The sequence below is a fragment of the Pituophis catenifer genome, unplaced genomic scaffold (assembly GCF_029215685.1).
Source record: "Pituophis catenifer annectens isolate HBS135680 unplaced genomic scaffold, rPitCat1.0.hap2 SCAF_2, whole genome shotgun sequence".
In the NCBI taxonomy this organism is placed as follows: Eukaryota; Metazoa; Chordata; class Lepidosauria; order Squamata; family Colubridae; genus Pituophis; species Pituophis catenifer.
In genome coordinates, this window is record NW_027256882.1 from 166,220,320 (window position 1) to 166,241,199 (window position 20,880).

General features: G+C 44.1%; 1 protein-coding gene across 1 annotated transcript; it reads right to left on the bottom strand.

The window, feature by feature from the left end:
• On the bottom strand, positions 1-16,439 carry GLI1 (GLI family zinc finger 1). The gene is made up of 11 exons (XM_070934984.1): positions 16,343-16,439; positions 15,004-15,102; positions 11,626-11,821; positions 10,424-10,571; positions 9,999-10,106; positions 8,133-8,273; positions 6,208-6,357; positions 4,348-4,512; positions 3,934-4,164; positions 2,672-2,945; positions 1-2,072 (listed from the first exon to the last, which is right to left on the bottom strand). Exons 1-11 carry the CDS (start codon positions 16,437-16,439, stop codon positions 1-3), a joined length of 3,681 nt encoding a protein of 1,226 aa, XP_070791085.1.
• Between the last annotated feature and the right edge of the window lie 4,441 nt (positions 16,440-20,880).

Consider the following 20,880-nt stretch of genomic DNA (forward strand, 5'->3'; position numbering starts at 1 on the left):
CTAGGAAAGGGTATTAAGGAACTGGTTCTCCCCTGCCAATGAGTTCAGCATGGAATTCATATCCCCCACCGCCATGTTGGTCGGGCCCCCAGGTGGGGTAGGACTAAGGGCCTCTGTGTCATCAAGGATGGCAGTGAAGTCCAAGTGGGTGTTTTCTAAGTCCAGAGTGTCCAAACTATTAGACACCTGCTCCTCTGGCAGATAAGAGAAAGAGTCAGATTTAGGGGCCTCCAGCCCAGGAGCATAAGGCCCACCGGGATCCTCAGCCACGCAGCTGGGGGGCTGATGGTGCCTCTGGTGGGTATTCATCAACTTGTGCCCAGAAGCTTTGCTCAACGGCACGTGCATTGGGATGGGAAAGCCTGTTTCTTCAGGACCGTGAAGAGGGGGTAAGCGCATCATATGGTGGGAGCCACCATCACCGGGGGTTTCATAAGAAGGGCTAGCTTGATAGCTCAAGTTGCTTTGACGGTTCAGTGGCTTTGGTCCACCAGGTGGATGTGGGACCATCCTTGGATTATAACACTGGCTGTTGGGGCTTGAAAGTGCTTTGTTTTCCATAGCTGGAGATGGCCTGGCAGGGTAGCTTGGATACTTTACACCAGGGTAAGGCTGGTGTTGCTGGTTGTGCCCGTTCTCTGTGCCATCCATGACGTTGCTGGCCGGCTGCTCCCCCCACATCAGTGCTTGCTGTGATTGCACATAACTCCGTACCATCATCTCTTTGACTTGCAACATCGGGGTCTGGGATCTCCTGCTCGGGGGCTGCCCCACACCATAGCAAGAGCTCTGCTGGTTTTCGGGATGATATCCGCCATCTCCACAGACTGGTTGAGACTGGTTGTATAACGCCTGCTTCATGCTCTGGCAGGAGGCAAGAGCAGCCGTGGCTGGTTGGAACTGTTGCTCGGCTTTAATATGTGCCTGGCCAAACTGGAATGTCCCCTGTCGGCCATGGTTGGCAGGCTCTGCTCCCATGGGCTTAGCTTCAGGGATTGAATACTGGGTGGAGTGGCACTGCCCCATGCCAGGGAGTGATGCAGGATTTATCCCTGAGTTGTTGCTGTCCCACTGCCGTGCAGTGTGGAAAGCCACGTTCATCTGGCACTGAGACTGGATGTAGTCTGGTTGCTCAAAACCACCTTCTAGTTGCTCGTGGGTCACTGGACTCATTTGTAAATCACCCACCAGCTTCAAGGTGCCTCGATGAGCGAGATTGCTCTGCAGCTCCATGGCCGTTGCTTGGTATGGGTAGTTCCGCTCCTGGTAGGTAAGATAAGGTTCCATCTCCAGCACCTCCGGCTCCCCAGCCGGGATGGTGCTCTCCATAGCAGCGGCTTCCAAAAAAACATTCTCGCTGATGCTTGGTGGCCGTGGGGAGAAGAGATGGTGGGGAAGGTTGGCCTCGGTGCCCCCCGTCACTTGTCCACCAGGTCTCCCTGCACTTGCCGGGCTCATGTTGCTGAGGCTTTTAAACCTTTGCACTCGTGGAACCGGATGGGCCTCTGCCACTGCCTGCGTGGGGTCGCTGGCTCGCCGGCCGCTGTGGCTCAGGTGGGGATGGAGAATGCCAGTGCTGCTGTAACCATGGTAATCGTTTGTGCTGTGCTCATGCACAAAAGGAGGCAAGCACGAGCTAGAATAATCCCCTACGAGATTTGACTGAGCGGCTCTGTCCATATGGGGGAGAGGGGTAGGAGGTGGCCCACCCGTTGCTGCGGCATATTTGGCCTTGAGGCGGTACTGCTGGGCTGGAGTGAGGTTACCCAGCCCTGGAAGTCCTCCGCAATGGCTGGCCTCACTAGAACGTCTTGAGGCATCGGGGGATATGGAGTCATATATATCCGGTGGGCCTAATCCATTGGGGGCACCCCCGGCTGGCAGATAGGGTGATACCATGGAAGAGCGACGGCTGACGGTGTAGGCCGAACTGACAGTGCTGGTAGTGCTACCTCGTCGGTCTCCTGCCACAGTTAGTGAAGGCAGGTCACTGGATGAGAGCTCCATAACGCGCCGGTGAGAAGCCGCTGTAGAGGGGCCCCCGCACAAGCCAGGCATCTCTCTTGCAGGACCTGCAAAAAAAGTCAAAGTAAGCAATTAAAAGGACACAGCCTGCAGGCCATCTGTTTTGCGATTTTTAAAATAAATTCCAAAGATTTATCAATAAGCAGAGCAGATCATCTCCCACCCCCACCCCTTTCTCTCTTTCCCACTGCATCGATACTTCTCCAGCTTTAAACTTATCCAAAGCCTGCTCAACATTGGATCTTGGTTCTAAATAATTACTCAACTGTTTTAGGGTTCCCACAAAGAATCTCTCTTCTGGTTTGGAGGCAATGAAATAAATCAACGCAAATTAATAGATTCAGAACCTCCTGGAAGATTTACTCGTTCCAAGTGATTTTTACTAAGAAAAGGATCCGGAAAAGGAGGCAAAATTTAGGGACAATAGTGAAGGGAAGGAAGAAGAATGAAAGGAAGAAGACTGTCCTTCAAGATGGTGCTTGGAAGAGAGCTTTTGCTTCCCTCCTAAAAATGTCTCCCCCCCCCCAAAAAAAACGGGAATTCCAGCTCCCCCAGCTGGAATTGCTTGAATAGCCATGTTGGCGGTGATGTGGTTCATTTCATTGCCTTCTAGTGGCCATGAAAGTTCCAAACTTTCCCCACTTACCTGCCCCGGGGATGGAAGGAAGTTTGACCCCCTTCATTGAGAGGGGCTTACGCAACTGCTTGAGTTTGTCAATGCGCAGGTTCTCCAGCTTGTGCAGTGCTGAGAGCCCAGAGGTTCCCATGGGCTCAGATGGTTCCTCCAGCGCGGACAAGTCCTCTAAGCTTCCCCCCGCATTTGCGTTCATCTCCACGCCGCTGTCGTTATTATTAGCGCTGCCCAAAGGGGAGCGTTCGCTGCTGCAGGACGATTGACCCCCAGGGCTGGGCTGCGGCTTCTGGGTGGAGGTGGAAATACAGAAGCATCTTATTGAAGTGATGGTTTCAGCTCAAGTTTGCTTTCTGCGCTAACTATTTCACATTCTTTCTTAAGGTGTGCCTTGGGCGGCAAGCCAAAGTTTTGTGAAAAAGGAGGCTCAGTGTCAGTCTTGATAGACAGCTGCTACTGAATACATGAAACGGCTACCGGTTTCAGCATTGCTCATTGTTTGATCTTGAAGCTAACCTTCGAGATGACCTCATCTTATTCTGCAGTTTAAAACCAATTTTCTCTCTCCTCTCTTTGGAGATAAGTACACTTGTGACAAGGATGACATGACACACATTTATGCCCAAGGATTTATAGTTGCCCTAAAACTGCCACAGATTTAACAAAAAATTCCAAGGCAAAATAATTTGAGTTTCACACATAGAAGAATTAAAATTGGTGAACTGTGCAGCTTTGGGTGTGTGTGATGGTTTTGCACCACAAATTCTGCTTCTATTAACTGTAGGCGTTTGCTACATTGCAATAAGTCTCAGCTGTTACACCCCGATTATAAGAAATCTGATTTAAATTTCTCTTGCTGTTGAAGGTGGCATATGCTTTCAAGCCCCTTCTCCCTTTATAACCATGAAGATTAACCTGTGTTTTTATTTAACACAAAAAAGATGTTTGGGATGACGCAAACATACAGTACCAATTTCTGGACATACGCAGTTCAGATGTGGAGAACAAAGCGCTTTGATTTCCCTTTCTTGTCTTCAGATCTGCTTTCCATATGTGGAGATGTTCATTCAAGAACATTTCACACATCTTTGCTTTTGCTGTACAATACATACTGAGTCAATGTGGTGGGAATTGTCCTTTGATGTGTTCCCTGAATTCAAGAAAGTCTGCCCCTAAATGCGACCTCAGTATCAGCCCAACCTGCCCGTCAAGCACCCCTTACAGTCCAATGTCCTCTTCTCCCACCCTTCTCTCCATTTCTACCCCATGCTGCTCACCAAATTAGAATCAGGTACCATGAGTTTGCCCTCTTCCTTCCTGACCTCACTATCTTTCTCCTGCTTCATGTCACCATGGAGAGCCAGAGTCCGACTGGTGGGTACAGTGTCTCCACGGTGCTTCTTGGTGACGTGAGCATCTGGCCCATGCACTGTCTTGACATGTTTCCGCAGTGAGCTGGGATCGGTGTAGCGTTTGGTGCAGCCGGGGATCTTACAGACATAGGGTTTCTGCCAGAAGACAGACAGGCCATTAGGGTACAGATACCTTCGGGGCGGAGAATGCTTCTTTACCTTTTTTAAAAACCTTTTTTTGACAAGGTAATATACACCCAATACCAAATTGTGGGCCTCCTTTTGGGAGTCCATCTACCTCCGTTATAGTCAAGGCTTACCTCAAGCAGTTGTCCATACCTCATTGGAATGTGTCCGGTTTTGGTGCTTGGCCCTGTCAGAAGCGTTAGAGAAAGCTTTATTGCAGCCTTCGTGCTCACAAACGTAAGGCTTCTCGCCAGTATGGGAGCGCAAGTGGGTCTTGAGGTTCTCCAGCCGTGAGTAGGCCTTATTGCAGCCTTCAAACTGTAAAATAAAAGCAAGGAGAGAGGTTCACTGCATGGTAGAATTTCCCTCAAAGCCCACTTTGTGGTTTAGCCAGGTTAAAATATTTCCTTGTGTACTGAAATTCTTGCCTTAACCTGCCTCCCGATTCTAGGTGTCTGGTAGATTTCATGGGCAACTTTATCAGTGAAGCTGATTATTATCCTGCACACATCTCTATGGATAAAGATTCCTCAATGCCACCTACGGTTACGGTTCCAGTCAGTGGGGAAAGCACCTGGCTGCAAAATTACGGTGTTATGTTGGCATCACAACGTTGAATGGGATCTCTTCCTCAGGAAGAATCATGTCTTAATAGGAAGGAAAGCAGCCCTTCCTAACAACTGAGAGGTGTTTTTGTTTGTTTTTTGCATAACGGCCAAACATGTTTCATGCACTGAAAATACTGGAGTGGAGTGGGCTTGGGGTTTGCAGTTTATTTTTTTGCAGGGGATTTTTGTTTCTTCAAGGAATTGCAATAGTTTAGCGATAGTGGCACTGACTGACCTATCATTTTAGGACTCTGCTTTGGTTAGATGGTGGAAGCAATATTTGGCTCATGTTAGTATTCCGAGGCAGTATTCCAAGGCAGGCGAAAGATAACGAGGTTCATGAGTTGAAGGTTTGTAGTGGAGAAACAATATAATGTGGAAATGTTCTAATCTAATCTAATGTAATTGGGTATGTCTAGTTTAATGAAAATAAGGACTAGGGGTGACATGATAGTAGTGTTCCAACATGTAAGGGGCTGCCACAAAGAAGAGGGAGTCTGGCTATTCTCCAAAGCACCTGAGGGTAGGACAAGCAGCAAGGATGGAAACTAATCAAAGAGAAAAGCAACCTAGAACTAAGGAGAAATTTCCTGTCAGTTAGAACAATTAATCAGAGGAACAATTTGCTTCCAGAAGTTGTGAATGCGCCAACACTGGAAGTTTTTAAGAAGAGTTTGGACAACCATTTAATGCTATAGGGCTTCCTGCTTGAGCAAGGGCTTGGATTAAAAAACCTCCAAGGCTCCTTCCAACTCTGTTATTCTATTAATCAGCAGATCTTCAGCCAACCATAGGATTGTAAGAATGCCAACCCACGTGCAGTGATGTCATGATGGAAATTTTATCAGTTATGTATAGGTAGTCCTCAACTTACAACAGTTAATTTAGTGACCATTCAAAGTTACAACGGCACTGAAAAAGTGACTTATGGCCGTTTTTCACCGTTACAGCCTTTGCAGGATCCCCACGATCACGTGATCAAAATTCAAATGCTTGGCAACCGGTTCATATTTATGACCATTGCTGTGTCCCAAGGTCATGTGATCCCCTTTTGCGACCTTCTGACAAGCGAAGACAATGGGGAAGCCAGATTCACTTAACAACCGAGCTACTAACTTACCAACTGCAGTGTTTCATTTAACAACCGAGGCAAGAAAGGTGGTAAAATGGGGGCAAAACTCACAACTTAACAATTGTGGCTCAATTATGGCTGTAAGTGAAGGACTGCCTGTACTTACAATCCTGATGCCTGATGCAAATTCAAAGATGATGGCATTTGCGTCACAGCGGCATGATGCACATTGGCTGCTTGCCTCCCTTGCCTTGTTTGCAATAACAACCCTGCTTCTCTTTTTAGGTACGTCAGCTAGCTCAAATGCCAGCCGTTTGTGCTTGTCCTACTTACTGTGCATTTATGAGGTTTTTCTCCCGTATGGCGCCTCATGTGGACGACCAGCATGTACTGAGCTTTGAAGGGTCGTTGTTCCCGTGAGCAGTCGTGCCAGTGACACACAAATTCCTTCTTTTCCCCATGGATATGCTCATTGTTAATATGCTGTGATGTTAGAGATGAAGAAGAAGCACAGAGACCAGAATTAAGGGGCAGTGACTATTTCAGAATTCCCCTGACTTCAGGAGAACAGGAGAAGTTGTTTTAGAGTTCATCCATTGCACGTAGGACTGAAAACTAGGGAGATTAAATTAAATTATTGGGGGGGGGAGAAACCCTTTTGTTTTACACACATGTAATTCAACATTTCAGTACACATATCAGTATGATTCTTGCATCCCTTTTACTATAATACTGTATATTAACCCTTTCTGGGTTAATGTACTGGATATTTTACAATATTCTTTGTTTTGTCTTTTTGGCTTGTTTGCTGCATTGTGGTATATGGCTTACAGAACTATTGGGAAGGTAATTAATAAAAGAAAATGATAAAACAAGATAAAAAATGATAATGTTGCTCTGCTCAGCCATGAAGCTCCTTGGGAAAGTAAAATATTTCTTAATCTAACCTATTCTATAGAACTGTTGTGAGGAAAAAATGGCATATTGCATGTACAGTAAGTCTTAATGGAAATAAAGAGCACTGACTTGACAAATTTGTGTGATCTTATCAGTGGCAGTATTCACTTACCTTCGCTATTGGTTTGCAAATGTGAGCACGCTCGCTACGCCGCACAAGCCACCTCCGCGCATGCGCAAGACCTTCTGCGCACGCGCAGAATGTCAAAAATGGGACGTGATGACGTCCAGGCGGGTGGGTGGAGCCTACCGCCGCCGCCGCTACCGCTTCGTCCGAACCGGTTAGAACCGGCAGAATACCACCACTGGATCTTATGTATTAATAAAAATATTCTTACCAGCTAGAAAGAAGTGACAATTTTTCACACATATGAAAGGTTTTTAGGATCTTTAACTATCTCTTAGCTTTGAATAGAGATGAGGAACGTAACACAGGGCCAACTCACACCGTAAACATCAGTTGGTGTACTAAGCATACTATAATTCTGTGAATATGCTTAATGCCTTCATCATAATTCCCCTATTAAAGCCATCTAGACTTACGCAGCAGACCCAGGAGACTCACTTTGGTGTCACTTTCTCAGGCAAATGAATGTTGCAGTAGTCACAACCATACGTTGTGACTAAGGAGAAATTTCCTTACATTTAGAACAATTAATCAGTGCAACAACTTGCCACCAGAAATTGTGGGTGCTCCAACATTGGATGTTTTTAAGAAGTGATTGGACAACCATTTAATGCTATAGGGATTCCTGCTTGAGAAGGGAGTTGGACTAGAAGCCCTCAAAGGGCCCTTCCGACTCTGTTATTCTATTATTCTATTAATCAATAGATCTGCAGCCAACCACAGGACTGTAAGAATGCCAATCCATGTGCAGTGATGTCATACGAAGGCAGGACTGCCAACAGAATTCTCTATTATTACTGATTGTTAATACGGAGGTACCTCAGTATTGTCAATTGGTTCTGGGAGGCACAATGAGTACCAAACACATTTTTCCCATAAGGAATAATGTAGTGAGTCACAAGGCAGCTGACACAGACAAGTTCTAGTTTGTGTGTTGAGTAACAAACGAACGATGAGCATCGTGACAAAATATCCCTGTCAAAATGCATTGAGTACCAAATTTGATGAGTTTCAAAGCAGTTGAGTACCAAGCACTGATATTCATCCTTCCCTCTTGCCAGAAAACTATATAAAAATAAAATAGGCCTCTTTCTGAGATGTATTTCAAGTAGAATATTGGGACACGGGCTTTTCCAGTTTATTTAAAGACCCCCTTGTTACCCTGTCAACTCACATGCACTAGCTGTTCTTGAGTGTCAAACTCTTTGGTGCATCCTTCCCAGTGGCAATTGGTCTCATAAACTGCTTCAGCTTCCACCTTCCCGTCTTCCTTCTCCAATTCATCTCGTGGATCAAGAACACTTAGTAAGGGGTCCTGGGGTGGAAATAAAATGCATATTCAAAGATACTCTGGGAAAATCCACTGGAAATTTTCTTTCACTTCAATTCACCAAAAGAGAACAGATAGTTCTCCCCACTTTACACTCTAACAAAGGTTCCGTGGTCTTGAGTGTCATCTTGGTCTCTTCTTACCCACCACATTTTCATTTCATTTTATTTAATTTGTATGTAACATGGCTGATGTGAAGATTTGAGGGCAGAATGAGGAGCCATCATTTACTAGTTCAGCACATGTTCGGTATGTAAAAAGGTTCTGATTCTGTCCAGGGCATCCCAGGGAGTGAGGCTAGGTAAGGATCCTGGGTGATCGTTGCCTATTGAATGGCAGAATCAGATTGCTTCTAATGCATTTCACAGGGCTGTGATTTCGAGAGAAGAATGCAATCCGGAACCTGTGTTGCCTGTTACACTTGACAGCAAGTTCTTAAAGAAGCCGAATCTCGGGCTTGTGTCTCAGCATCACGTGACCCCAGGAAAAGATATGTTTGATTTAAGGAGGTGCCAGTGAGCACAATGAATGAATAAATGGAGTGAAAACATAACTTATTTGCAGGGGTAGGTTTCTTTCACGGTTGGATTAAGGAACTGATCTCTCACCATACCACTGCTGATTTAACTGCAGTCCTAAATAATAGTATAGTAACAGTCACTGTAGAATGTCTTCTGTTGGCTGTCTCTCGGGGTAACTGCACCCCTGATACAGATGTTTCAGCCGGAACAGGTGCCAACCAACTACTCAAGCCCTTCTGGGTACTCATGGTGGGATTTTTCTCCTATGGGGCACTTCCTATGGATAAGCTGCACATGTAGAACTGTTGCTCTCCTTCACACAATATGTTTTTTATCTGTAATATTTCTGATTTTTTTTTTTTGTCACATGAAAGAATCCCAACATAAGAAATCGCTCCAACCTTCCTATAAAGAAGGCTGTGCACAGTTTTGATCCACAGGTAGACTTTTCCCATGTCCAAAGTGGCTCTCCATCATTAAACAGGTAAAAGTAGCGATGGTGTATAACCGTTATGGCGAACCTATGGCAAACGTGCCACAGAGCCCTCTCTGCAGGCACCCGAGCCGTCGACCCAGCTCTGCTCTACCGCGCATGTGTGTGCACCTCCCGCCAGCCAGCTAGTTTTCGGATCTCGGCCACGCATGCACAAGATGCATGTGGGAGGCACATGTGCATGCATGGGGGGAGGGGGGTCGTGCGTGCATGCACAAGGGGCAGGGGACTGCGAGGTTTGCGGGTGTGGGACGCACAAAGGGGCGCACGCCTGCGAGGTTGGAGCGTGATGGGACCTGCACGCATGCGCATGGTGCACATGGGGGGGTTGGCATGCATCCACGCGGGGGGGAGCACGCGGGGGTATCATGCACTCATTGCATTATGGGTGTGCATGTACGCAAACGCTAATGTGCGTGTATGCTTTTGGCACACAACAACAAAAAGGTTAGCCACCACTGGTGTATAATGATCCTACTGTGATTAATCTAACCACCTGTGAGCTATGGATATTCAGGGGGGGAAAAGAAAATCACACCAACATGGTTGTGTAACACTGCCTCTGAGAGAGAATGGTCTGACATCCTGTTCATTCTCTTCCTCCTTTTCAACCCTGTGAGCCGGTCCCCAGGCTATGGGTGGGGAGAGGGGGTGCATCTGTGGGCCTGTGAGCACATTGCTGAGGCCTGCTGTTACCTGTGTCCCCGTAGAGGCAGGGCTGGAAATGTCACCCTCCGAGCACTCCTCCAGGCACTTGGTGCTCAGGGCATCCAGCGGGCTGCCCAGGCTGGACTCTGACTTCAGCTGTGGGAGAGAGACGGCGAGAGCTCCAGGTGATGGCACCCCCTCCAACTATAGCCCCAGCCCCAAACACTGTCCCCTTAGTCTCCACAGCCCCCCCATCTTCCTCTCCCAAACTCATTCAACAGATCTTTCTAAGTGTGATAGGGCACCCCTAGGAGTTTTAAATATTGGTAATGGCAGGTTTTTCTCTCCTCTGTCTCTTTTCTGCAGGTCCCGATGTTCCGCATAACAAGTTAGAAGTTGCTATCTTCGAGGCATAAGATATCTGCCTGTTTTAGGGTGACAGGTCTCAAAGGGCTGGGTGGGCACCTTCTTACCTGGCAGTGCTTCAGCATCCCACGAGGGGGTGGCATATGGTGCATCATCCCCGGCCGGCCAGTCACGTGTTCATGAGGCCCACAGGGAACTGTTGTGGGGTTGTGGCCAAAGGACATGCCTTGAGGTTTCTGGAACCCAAGTGAAGGGCTGTGGGGATGAGAAAAAGCATAAGCACTTGCCTCACAAGAATTCATTTGCCAAGTTTTACAAGCGTAACAAGGGTTGCGTCTTTCACGGCAGTGCAACTAAAAGGGTGACTGTGTGGTGGGGGAAAAAAAAGTAACTTCATGGACTCTGCGCTGTGGTGGCACAATAGTTAGATTGCAGTATTGCAGGCTATCTCTGCCCACTGCCAGCAGTTCGATCCTGACTGGCTCAAGGTTGACTCAGTCTTCCATCCTTCTGAGGCTGGTAAAATGAGGACCCAGATTGTTGGGGGCAATAGGCTGACTCTGTAAACAGACTTTTCCCCCTCATAGCTAGTGTTTTGAAAACATGGATTAGATTTTTTTTAAATCAACAAAGAAATTCAGTCCAATCTAAAGGGTTGGAAAATTGAGGGGTAAAATACTAAGATGACCTTGGTTAGTCCTACCTGCCTATCCATTTCTGTGGATGTCTCATGTTAAGAGTTTTGGGATGGAGTTTTCAACAAAGGCCAAATGATCAATCTTGGCTTGGTTCTGCTACAGAGTGACTTTAGTAAGGCACCTAGTGTCACTTTGGGAAGATGTGAATCGTTCTGCATAATAAGTGTAAGTCCCTAAGGGACCCAGAAGAAGAGCCTTTTCTGTGGTGGCCCCCTCTCTCTGGAACATCATTCCTCTGGAGATTAGATTGGGCACCACTCTAACACTCTTTCAGAAGGCCCTGAAGTCGTGGTTCTGCCAGCGGGCCGGGGAAACCCAGAGTGGGATGGAGCCCATTACATGGCTAGTATGAATGTGTGCTGTTGCCGGGGGTGGTTGTTGTTATTATTATTTATTTTTATTTTTATTATTTTTATTTCTTTTATATGGCGTTTTCATATCCTTGATTCACCATGTGCCTTGATTCACCATGTGCAACATAGGCGGCAACATAAATTTTCTAAATAAATAAATACATCTATTTTAAACTAAGAGGGCTTCAACTTCCTATGCTAGTCAGCAATTGGTGTTGCAGTCTCTGAAGGCTGTCTACCTGAATAACATGTCTCTACCTGACAGCACCGATGGAGAGGTGCCCATAGGAGCCCCCAGCTGAAGCACAGCGAGAGTTGATGTAAGCCACCAGAGAATTGGGAGAGGTGCGGATGACAGTTTGCAGATCAATGCTGGCATCTGAGAGTGGCGAGATGGACAGGGCCCGCTTTTTGGTCAGCTTTGCTGTGCTCCGGGGTGTAGAAAAACGACTACCTGGGGAAACACAGGAAGAACAAAGGAAACTCCAATGAGACAAACAGCCCCAGGACTGTTAGTATGAATTGGCAATGTTTTGCCTCTAGTTTCAAGCAGGATTCTCTCCTAATCTTTATTGGAAATGGCAAGGATTGGCCCTGCGATCTTCAGCCTGCTAAGCATGAACTAGATCCCAGGGATATAATTTTGCCATGAAAGAAGAATTGATTCTACTTGGGAAGAGAGATTTAGATCCCAGGACTTAGATCATGGTGAAAGCAATGTGATGCAGTGGTTAAAGGGCAATGGTGGGATTCAAATAATTTAAAAACCGGTTCTCTGCCCTAACGACCGGCTGGGTGGGCGTGGCCAGGGAGTGTGTCAGGCAGCACTCGGCTTCCTGCACTCCCCTGGGAGCAAAAGCTGGACGTACTTTGGGCCTAGTAGGCCTCCCTGAAGCCTCCTGGGAGTGAAAACAGGGCAAGGGGGAGACGCCACCCCCCCCATGTCCCATTTTGGGCCTAGGAGGCCTCCCTGCACTTACCTGGGAGCCAAAATGGGGCACATGGGGACTCCTGGAAGGGGCAGGGAGGGGCCAGCCAGCAATTTAACTACCGGTTTGCCTGAACCGACCTGAACTGGCTGAATCCCAGCTCTGTTAAAGGGCTGGTGTAGAACTAAAGAGATCTAGGTTCAAGCTTATCTTCAGCCATGGAAGCTCACTGAGGAACTTTGCGTTTCTCTCTCTCAGCCCAACCTACCAACAAGAATTCCCTTGGAGGGGAAAATGAGAAGGGGCAGAAAAGTCATCCTTGACTTATGTCCACAATGGAACCCCAAATTTATGTTGCTTAGCAACACAGTCAAGTGAGTCGTAGCTCATTTTATGACCATTTTGCCACAGTTGTTAAGCGAATCTTCAGTTGTTAAGTGAATCATGCGGTCATTAAGTGAATTTGGCTCCCCCCCATTGACTTTGTTTGTCAGAAGCCAGCTGGGGAGGTTACAAGTGGCGATCACATGATCCTGGGATATGTCTGTTGTCAAGCATCTGATTTTTGATCATGTGACAATGGGAATGATGCAATGGACGTAAGTGTGAAAACCGGTCATAAGTCACTTTTTCAGCGCTGTTGTAACTTCAAATGGTCTCTAAACAAATGGTTGTAAGTGGGGGACTACCTATATGTTTCCTTGAGCTCCTGAAAGAAAGGCAAGATATAAAGCTGACAAACAAATAAGAAAAACATGGATAAATATGAAAATTCATTTCTTCATCTGTCTAGTTTCCTGAGATGGGATGGGAAACCTAAAGCCCTTTGGATGTGCCAGAATTATAGTTCCCATCATTGGCAGTGGCTGATAGAAGCTGTAGCATTTAGAAAGTCTCTGTTCTCGACTTCAGTTTCCAAAGCATTTTGAGGCATTCTGAGATAGAACTTCTTAATTCTTGGGTTACATCTTACCTCTGGTCCAAAACCTGAAGGATGATTGATTGAGTTCAATGAAATCAATTTATCACAGTCATAGGGTAAGGTATGGTAAAATAGCTAATAGTAGAACTGTTACATGCACCTATGTATGCAGCAGAAAAACAATGAGTATCGTAGGATCTAAAAATAAGTAAGAACATATATAATAAAACAATACTAAAAATAGCATTGTAAAGAATGATGATGAAAGGAATATCCAAACTTAATTGATAGTGCAACGTATAGTACAGATTGTAGCACAAAGCTGGGCAACCTGGGAGTCCAAAAGAAATAACAGTAACTAGAAATCACACTCCCTGCCTGGAAATTTCTTCAAGTTTGGATAAATGAAAGTTTGCCTAAGATCTGTCTTTATTTAGGGAGCAGCATAAAGCATATGGCTTAGATTTTCTATTGAGCCATAACCAGATGGAATTCTCTCACTGCAATATTTACACAGCAGGCTTTCAAAATAAAAGAGAAGGTTATTTTTCTATTCTTTTTAGAAATTAATTTTGAAAGACTGACATTCCTAAATTTAGAAACCTCCACAGGGCTTATCTTTTGTACTGATTCTATAATTGTATTTACTTTTAAATTATATAAATAAATTGATTAAATAAAATAAAATTATACCACAAGGATTTTATTTATTAAGGGCCTTGAGCTGCTAATTGAGGGATTTCTCACAAGGAAATAAATATATAATTTATTTTACATATATGCACAATAAGATCTGTCAAGATGGTTCCATGAATTCTTCAATAAAATTTTGGATATTAAAATGTCTGTCTGTCTGTCTGTCTGTCTGTCTGTCTGTCTGTCTGTCTATCTATCTGTCTGTCTGTCTATCTATCTATCTATCATCTATCTATTTTGTCTGTCTATTTTTTCACAATTATTATGATTCAAAGTTTTACTTTAGTTCGCTAACATGATTGTTTATTTCACCGGCTCATTTTAAAGTAATTACAATACTACATGCTTTTGCCATCAAAATAATTCAGAAAGAAAAAGAAAAAGCAGGGGGGAAATGTGAAAAAAAAAATCCAAAAACCACTAATTGTCTAATTTGTCACGTGGAACAATTCACATCCTTGATACCCAAATGATTTCTCAGGCAGGTAAGACTTGTCTTCTTCTCCAATATGGCTACAGAAAATTCTTCGAGGAGGAATTAAGTAGGGCATTTCAGAGGCATCCCAGAAGCGGTAGAGACCAAGGAGGTAGCAGTTCATCTCAGTGGTGAAATCCAATTTTTTTTACTACCGGTTCTGTGGGCGTGGCTTGGACATGGCATGGCTTGGTGGCATGGCAGGAGAAGGATACTGCAAAATTTCCATTCCCACCCCACTCCATGGGAAGGATACTGCAAAATTCCCATTCCCTCCCCACTCCTGGGGGAAGGATATTGCAAAATCTCCATTCCCACCTCACTGTGGGGCCAGGCAGAGGTGGCATTTGCCAGTCTTCTGAACTACTCAACATTTCTGCTACCAGTTCTCCAGAACCTGTCAGAACCTGCTAGATTTCACCCCTGGTTCATCTGCTAGGAAATTCACCCCCCACATCAATATGGAAATTAAATGGAGTGAACTGAAAGGGGTGCCTTAGATAAAATCATTATTGTTAGGGAGAGGAAGAGGATATATCCTTGGCTGATAATTTCATAAACTATGTCCGCTAAAGATTCCCATTTTCCCACAGTCCCCCTAAAAAAACCCTTACCATCAGTATGAGAAGGATGTTCACCTCCAGGTACCAATCCGTAGGTGTGGTGATTCCCCACTGAGTTAGTTTGGTGATAGTATGGTAAATCACTGATGCCTGTGAAGGGGAGGCAAAACAAAGCAAGCCGTAGATATGGAGGGAAAGAGATAGAAGGGTGAGACAAGTAGACAGAAACATGGAAATTGAGACATCATAGAAATGACCTGCTAGTTAAAACCAAAGACCACTTAGTTTGACAATCTATTTCCATCAGTAGTTGGATAAATACATCTGGGAATTTACAAATGAGGCATAAAATTGGCTTTTCCCACTAGTTCTGAACACAGCAATCCCATTTGGCTATTATAATTAGCAAGCCAGATGTACCACAAATGGTTGCATTGTAGAATACAATTTTGTTCCATTTCATTTTATTTCACCAGTTCTATATTTCCCTACCCCCCCCCCATCTTCCTTTCCTCACTAAGCTGTTTTTGGTATGGAGGTGAGGATAGAGGAATGACCTCTGAGGTTTATTTCCCTAAAAGATTTTTTTTCTACTTTTGATATCTCTTCCTTGTGTGTAGGATGACATTCTGTCTTGCACGAGCAATAACATTCTCCTGCTAAAGACAAAAATTATGATGGGGTCTTTTGTACTTGCTTCTAACTATGACGCAAACAAACTCTTGCAATCTCTTTCCTCTGCCATAACATTACCGTCAGCAAGATCTAGATTACCTCTAATATAAATTCTTCCTTGTCAGGCTATACTCTATGCGATATATCTGGTATATGCTGGGACACTACTTTAGACTCATTCAGCATTAAGGAAGACTCATCGATTTGGTTAGCATCCAACGTGAAGTGAACCGCACAACAAAAGGTTTCCACTGCAAGCTTGCCTAGACTCTTAGACAAACTGACATGGAAAGAGCCCAGTGGTAGGATTCAAATTTTTTTACTACCGGTTCTGTGGGTGTGGCTTGGTGGGTGTGTGATGGCTTGGTAGGCGTGGCTTGGTGGACGTGGCAGGGGAAGGATACTAAAATCTCCATTCCCTCTTCACTCCAGGGGAAGGATACTGTAAAATCTCCATTCCCTCTTCACTCCAGGGGAAGGTTACTCCAAAATCCCCATTTCCTCCTGATCAGCTGGGACTTGGGAGGCAGAGAATAGATGGGGGTGGGGCCACTCAGAGGTGGTATTTACCGGTTCTCAGAACTACTCAAAATTTCTGCTACCGGTTCTCCAGAACTGGTCAGAACCTGCTAAATACCAGGCCTTAAGAAATCTGAAAATCCCTCTTAAATAGGATGTTGTAGAAACTCTTTGTGGCTCTTTCAGTCGCACTGACCTTCTACCATGGCACTAGGTTGACCTTGCCCATGGAGAGGCCGAAGGTAGCAGTGTTCCATGTAGCTGTTAACCGGTGGGTTCATCGGATTGAACATAGTTTGTCAGAGGCTGAACACAGTCAAAGGAACATCTGGCAAGGTGGGATGAAAATTGGCACTGCTTTTGTTGAAGAATCCAGATCTGCAAGAGAGACAGTTGATTATTAGACTTGTGCAGGGCAAAAGCATTTATGTGAAGAAATATTTGTAAGCTTATTTTTTATTTATTCTGCAATCATCTCAAGATCAACCCAACGAGCATCTGTCTGTCTGAAAGGATACTTCATTTGTAGCATTGTCAGGGAGAGAAAGACATTGTGGTGTGGTGGTTAGGAAGTCAGACTGGGACCTTGGGCTCTTAGATTCACATCCTTATTCAGGCTTGAAGCTCATTTAAATAACTACCAGGTGGACAGCAGTTCCATAGTAAGGTTTAAAAGGAAGAAGTAGGGGATAAATACAGAAGTGTTCCAAATGGAAGGCAAAACCATCTGCATTCTGCCCTCTGTAACATTCTGTGAGTGAATCAGGAATGATTCCATTGTAAAATCCTCATTCAGAAGCACCTTTATTCTTAGGGAAGTAAGGATTGGAGAAGGATTACAGCAATCATTTGGGGAGGCTTCTGATGTCACAGAAATCTTCTTTGCTATTAACACAGGTAGCCCTTGACTTACGACCACAAGTGAGTCCAAGATTTATGTTGCTAAGTGAGCCATTTGTTAAGTGAATTTTGCCCCATTTTATGACCTTTCTTGCCACAGTGAAGTGAATCAATGCAGTTGTTAAGTTAATAACATGGTTGTTAAGTGAATCTGGCTTCCCCATTGACTTTGCTTGTGAGAGGATTGCAAAAGGTGATCAGACACTGCAACCGTCATAAAAATGAGTCAGTTGCCAAGGGTCTGAATTTTGATCAGGTGACCATGGAGATGCCGCAATGGTCTTAAGTGTGAAAATGGTCATAAGTCACTTTTTTCAGTGTTGTTGTGAGTTTGAATGGTCATTAAACGGACTTTTGTAAATCAAGGACTATCTGTATGCATTTAAGCTTGCTCTTTGCTCAATCCAGTCTCATAAGAGTCACAAATTTTAAGTTTTACATGTTTAGCAAAACTTGGGTGGCAACCTTGTGCTGCATGATGGCACAATAACGTATTGCCCAGTTTGCCTTTGCTGGTGTTGCCAGGCTTCTGTAAAGATTTATGCGCTTTATTAATCTCCAAATAGAACCACTGAATTTCCATTGCCTAAGAAATCATCTGCATTTCATTTGGTGCATGGCAATAACCAGCAATGCTTCTGAATTCCAACAGAGGGAGCTCGTTTGTAACACTCTTAACAGAATCAGATTTCCTAAAATAATTGCCTAGCCTGTTGCTGCTAAAACAGGTTAGCTATAACATCCACCGTCTCTAATCGGCATAGCTAGTTGTGCCATCTGAAGACAGCCAGAGTTGTAGTCCAAGGCATTTGCAGGATATGTGTTGAAAAAGATTAACTCTTTAAAGCCAAAGGCCATGCATGACAAATATAAATATGTTTCTCTACTCCCTGTTAGGTATACAGCAACTCTGATCCTACTTCCAAAGCAATTGGCAACCGTTGAGGGATACATTTCATTAAAAATTAAAAAAAGAGGCAGATGGTACTAGAGATATGCTCTACAATATGACAATTAGCCTTTATAATCTACACTCTATCTGAGCTCTTAATATTTGAAATAAAAATTGTTAAGTGTTCTTATTTATCACATTTTCATCTTATGCCTTACAGCGAACGTTCTCTCCCATCTCATTTTATCTTCAAAACAAACCCTGAAGTAAGTTCGGCTCAAAGATTATAAGTGCTGCAAGATTAACCAGGGAGGCTTTTTGGCTGAGTAGAGATCGGAATCAAAATCCCTCTGCTCTTAACTGTAAACTATACCATCAGTTCTGTTTCGGAGTATTCCCTCCCCACCACACACTCATGTTTTTGTCCTATTTTTTTACTTTCATTTTCCCAAGCAATAAGAAGTGTTTGCCAAGCAACCCAGAGAACGATACCAAATACTGAAATGCTATACGCCGCCCAGTCATGTCAGATGGGCAGCTGTACAAATAGGGTAGATGTATGTGCATGGCTGGCTGAGGAACTCTGGGAATTGAAGTTCACAAATCTTAAAGTTGCCAAGTTTGGAGAGCGTGTTTTAGACTATAATTAGAGTAATCCTTGGATTGCCTTCTGCGCTTATGGGCTGATGACCCTAGTTCAGAAGCCCCATATTTTTGAACCACATGCCATGGTTTAAGGAAGGTCTATGGCAGATGAGCTGATAGCTTTGGAGAAATTTGCATTCATTCTTCTGGAATTTTAGGGTGAGGGTTTTTCCTCCATGTGTCTCCTTGGAGACTACTTGCCCTGGCTCCTCAGATGACCCCTTTCCATCCTAAAGGCAAGGCCCCATTGTCCCTTTCACCAGCCTGGGCAATGAGCAGAAATGCAGCTGCTGCACGGCATGGTGACCTTTGATCTTTTCCTTGCTGCAAAAACCATTAAGGATGGGAACCAATGTCTAGGCACCTCATTGGCTGCTTGGAAGGAACACTGGTTAACTTCTTGATCACAGGAATGAGTCCTTCTGGAGCAGGTAAAAAAAAAAAACCTGGCTGTATAGAAGTGCTATTAGGGCTGATCTATACTGATGTTTCCCTCAGCATTGGAACATGTGGCTCACTTGCCTATCATGTGATACATTCCTCAGCCCATTCTCCTGGTATTATTTCTTCTTCTCTCTAGTCTGTTTTTCCCACCCAAATTGCTTTGTCAGTGACGTTGACCACTGAGCATGTGTATTCCCATCTTAGTTTTAGAACTTCAATAAACAGAAGTGACTTTGAAGATGGAGGATGTGTTTCGCATCATGAAATTGGGGGAAGGAATTTTATTTTTTTACAACATACATATATAAGACTGAAGCTATAAAGAGCTACATAATTTAAGCAGATATGAGTCTATCTCAGTGTTTCTCAACCTTGGTAGCTTGAAGATGGGTGGACTTTAACTCCCAGAATCCCCCAGCCAGCAGCTCTGGCTGAGGGATTCTGGGAGTTGAAGTCCACCCATCTTCAAGCTACCAAGGTTGAGAAACACTGGTCTACCTGGTATCAGACAGCAGCATGATTCTCCACTCTCCCACCCCACTACTCTTGGTATTGAGGTGCTATTGGCAGCCTACTGTACACACAGTATGTGGACTGAAAACAGAAATAGTAAAGCATGTGAGATTCCAAGAACCATCTGCATCTCCCCCAAGAAAGTGGGGGCTGTGCTGGATTGATAAATAAGAACCTAAAACAGCAAGTCAATCTGAAAAGCAATGACTCATAAATGAAATATGGCTCTGATGTATATCCTGCCCTTGGGAACAGGTATTTCAGGATTCAGATTGCCCACTTTCATTTACTTTTTATAATTCATAGGAAGAAACTCCAGGCCACCAGATCATAAAAGGGAACCTTAATCCAGGTTGTGTCAAATTCTCTCAGTTTTATATAACTTTGTACTCTTAAGAATCCTTTTGTCACTAATACGTCCGATCATCCTCAGGTCTGGAAATATTTCCTCATGCTCCAATTTAGATATTCGTACATAAAGGAGGGATGAAAAGAGCGCTTCATTCTCATGAGAAATCTCTCACAAACACACATACTTACAGAATATTTATCTAGATATGCAAGTTCATACTATTCAGAAAATAAGTTTGTTTGGTGTTTGGTGCGTTTGTGTGAGAATTAACAAGGCTTTCCAAGAATTGGCCTCCCAGTCATGTACAAGCACTATTCAGAACATTGTCCAGCAGTTCTAAATTTTAAGTATTATGATTGGACAGAATGTGACCAACATTCCAAGTGAGAAGGCAGGGCAGAAGTGGCTATCATCATTTAAAGGAGTACATATTATGAGGTGAATCTCCATGTAATTTATACACCGTATACACAAATACATACAAATATAAAGCTCCATTAATTGAAGATGGCATTTGTTTGGGTGCAGTGAGGGAAGCAGAGATGTTGTTAAAATTGGGATGAGTGAAATCGCATTGTGTATCAAAGTTTTAGATATGAAGAAACAGAGTGGATGACACGAAGATTGTTAGAGAGTCAAAACAATGTGAGAGAACTTGCAACAATTTCAGGTCCTTGTTACAGGTACTTACAGTATTCAAAATAACCAATAATCCAGTTTGAATGGCAAATTTTAAATTTCATTTAATTTCTCCTTACCTACTATCTGAATTATCTGAATCTGGAATGGTTTGATAACATACTGTAAATAGACAGGTAGCATTTTCAGGATCTGAACACTGTATTGCTGTAATCTTTGTAATGTTTTCTGTTCTTTTTTTTCCAAAATATTCCCTTTCTTTGGGAACCTCTTTGGTTCAGAATTCTATTTGTATTTAAATTTTATATATTATACCATTGGATAGTGTTTCTTAAACATTTTTCTCTGG

Coding starts and splice junctions, on each gene's coding strand:
- GLI1 (XM_070934984.1), bottom strand. CDS start 16,439: ATGTTCAATCCGATGAACCCACCGGTTAACAGCTACATGGAACACTGC. Junction 15,103..16,342: donor ACCTAGTGCCATGGTAGAAG/GTCAGTGCGACT, acceptor TCCCCTTCACAG/GCATCAGTGATTTACCATAC. Junction 6,358..8,132: donor CTCAAGAACAGCTAGTGCAT/GTGAGTTGACAG, acceptor CTAACATCACAG/CATATTAACAATGAGCATAT.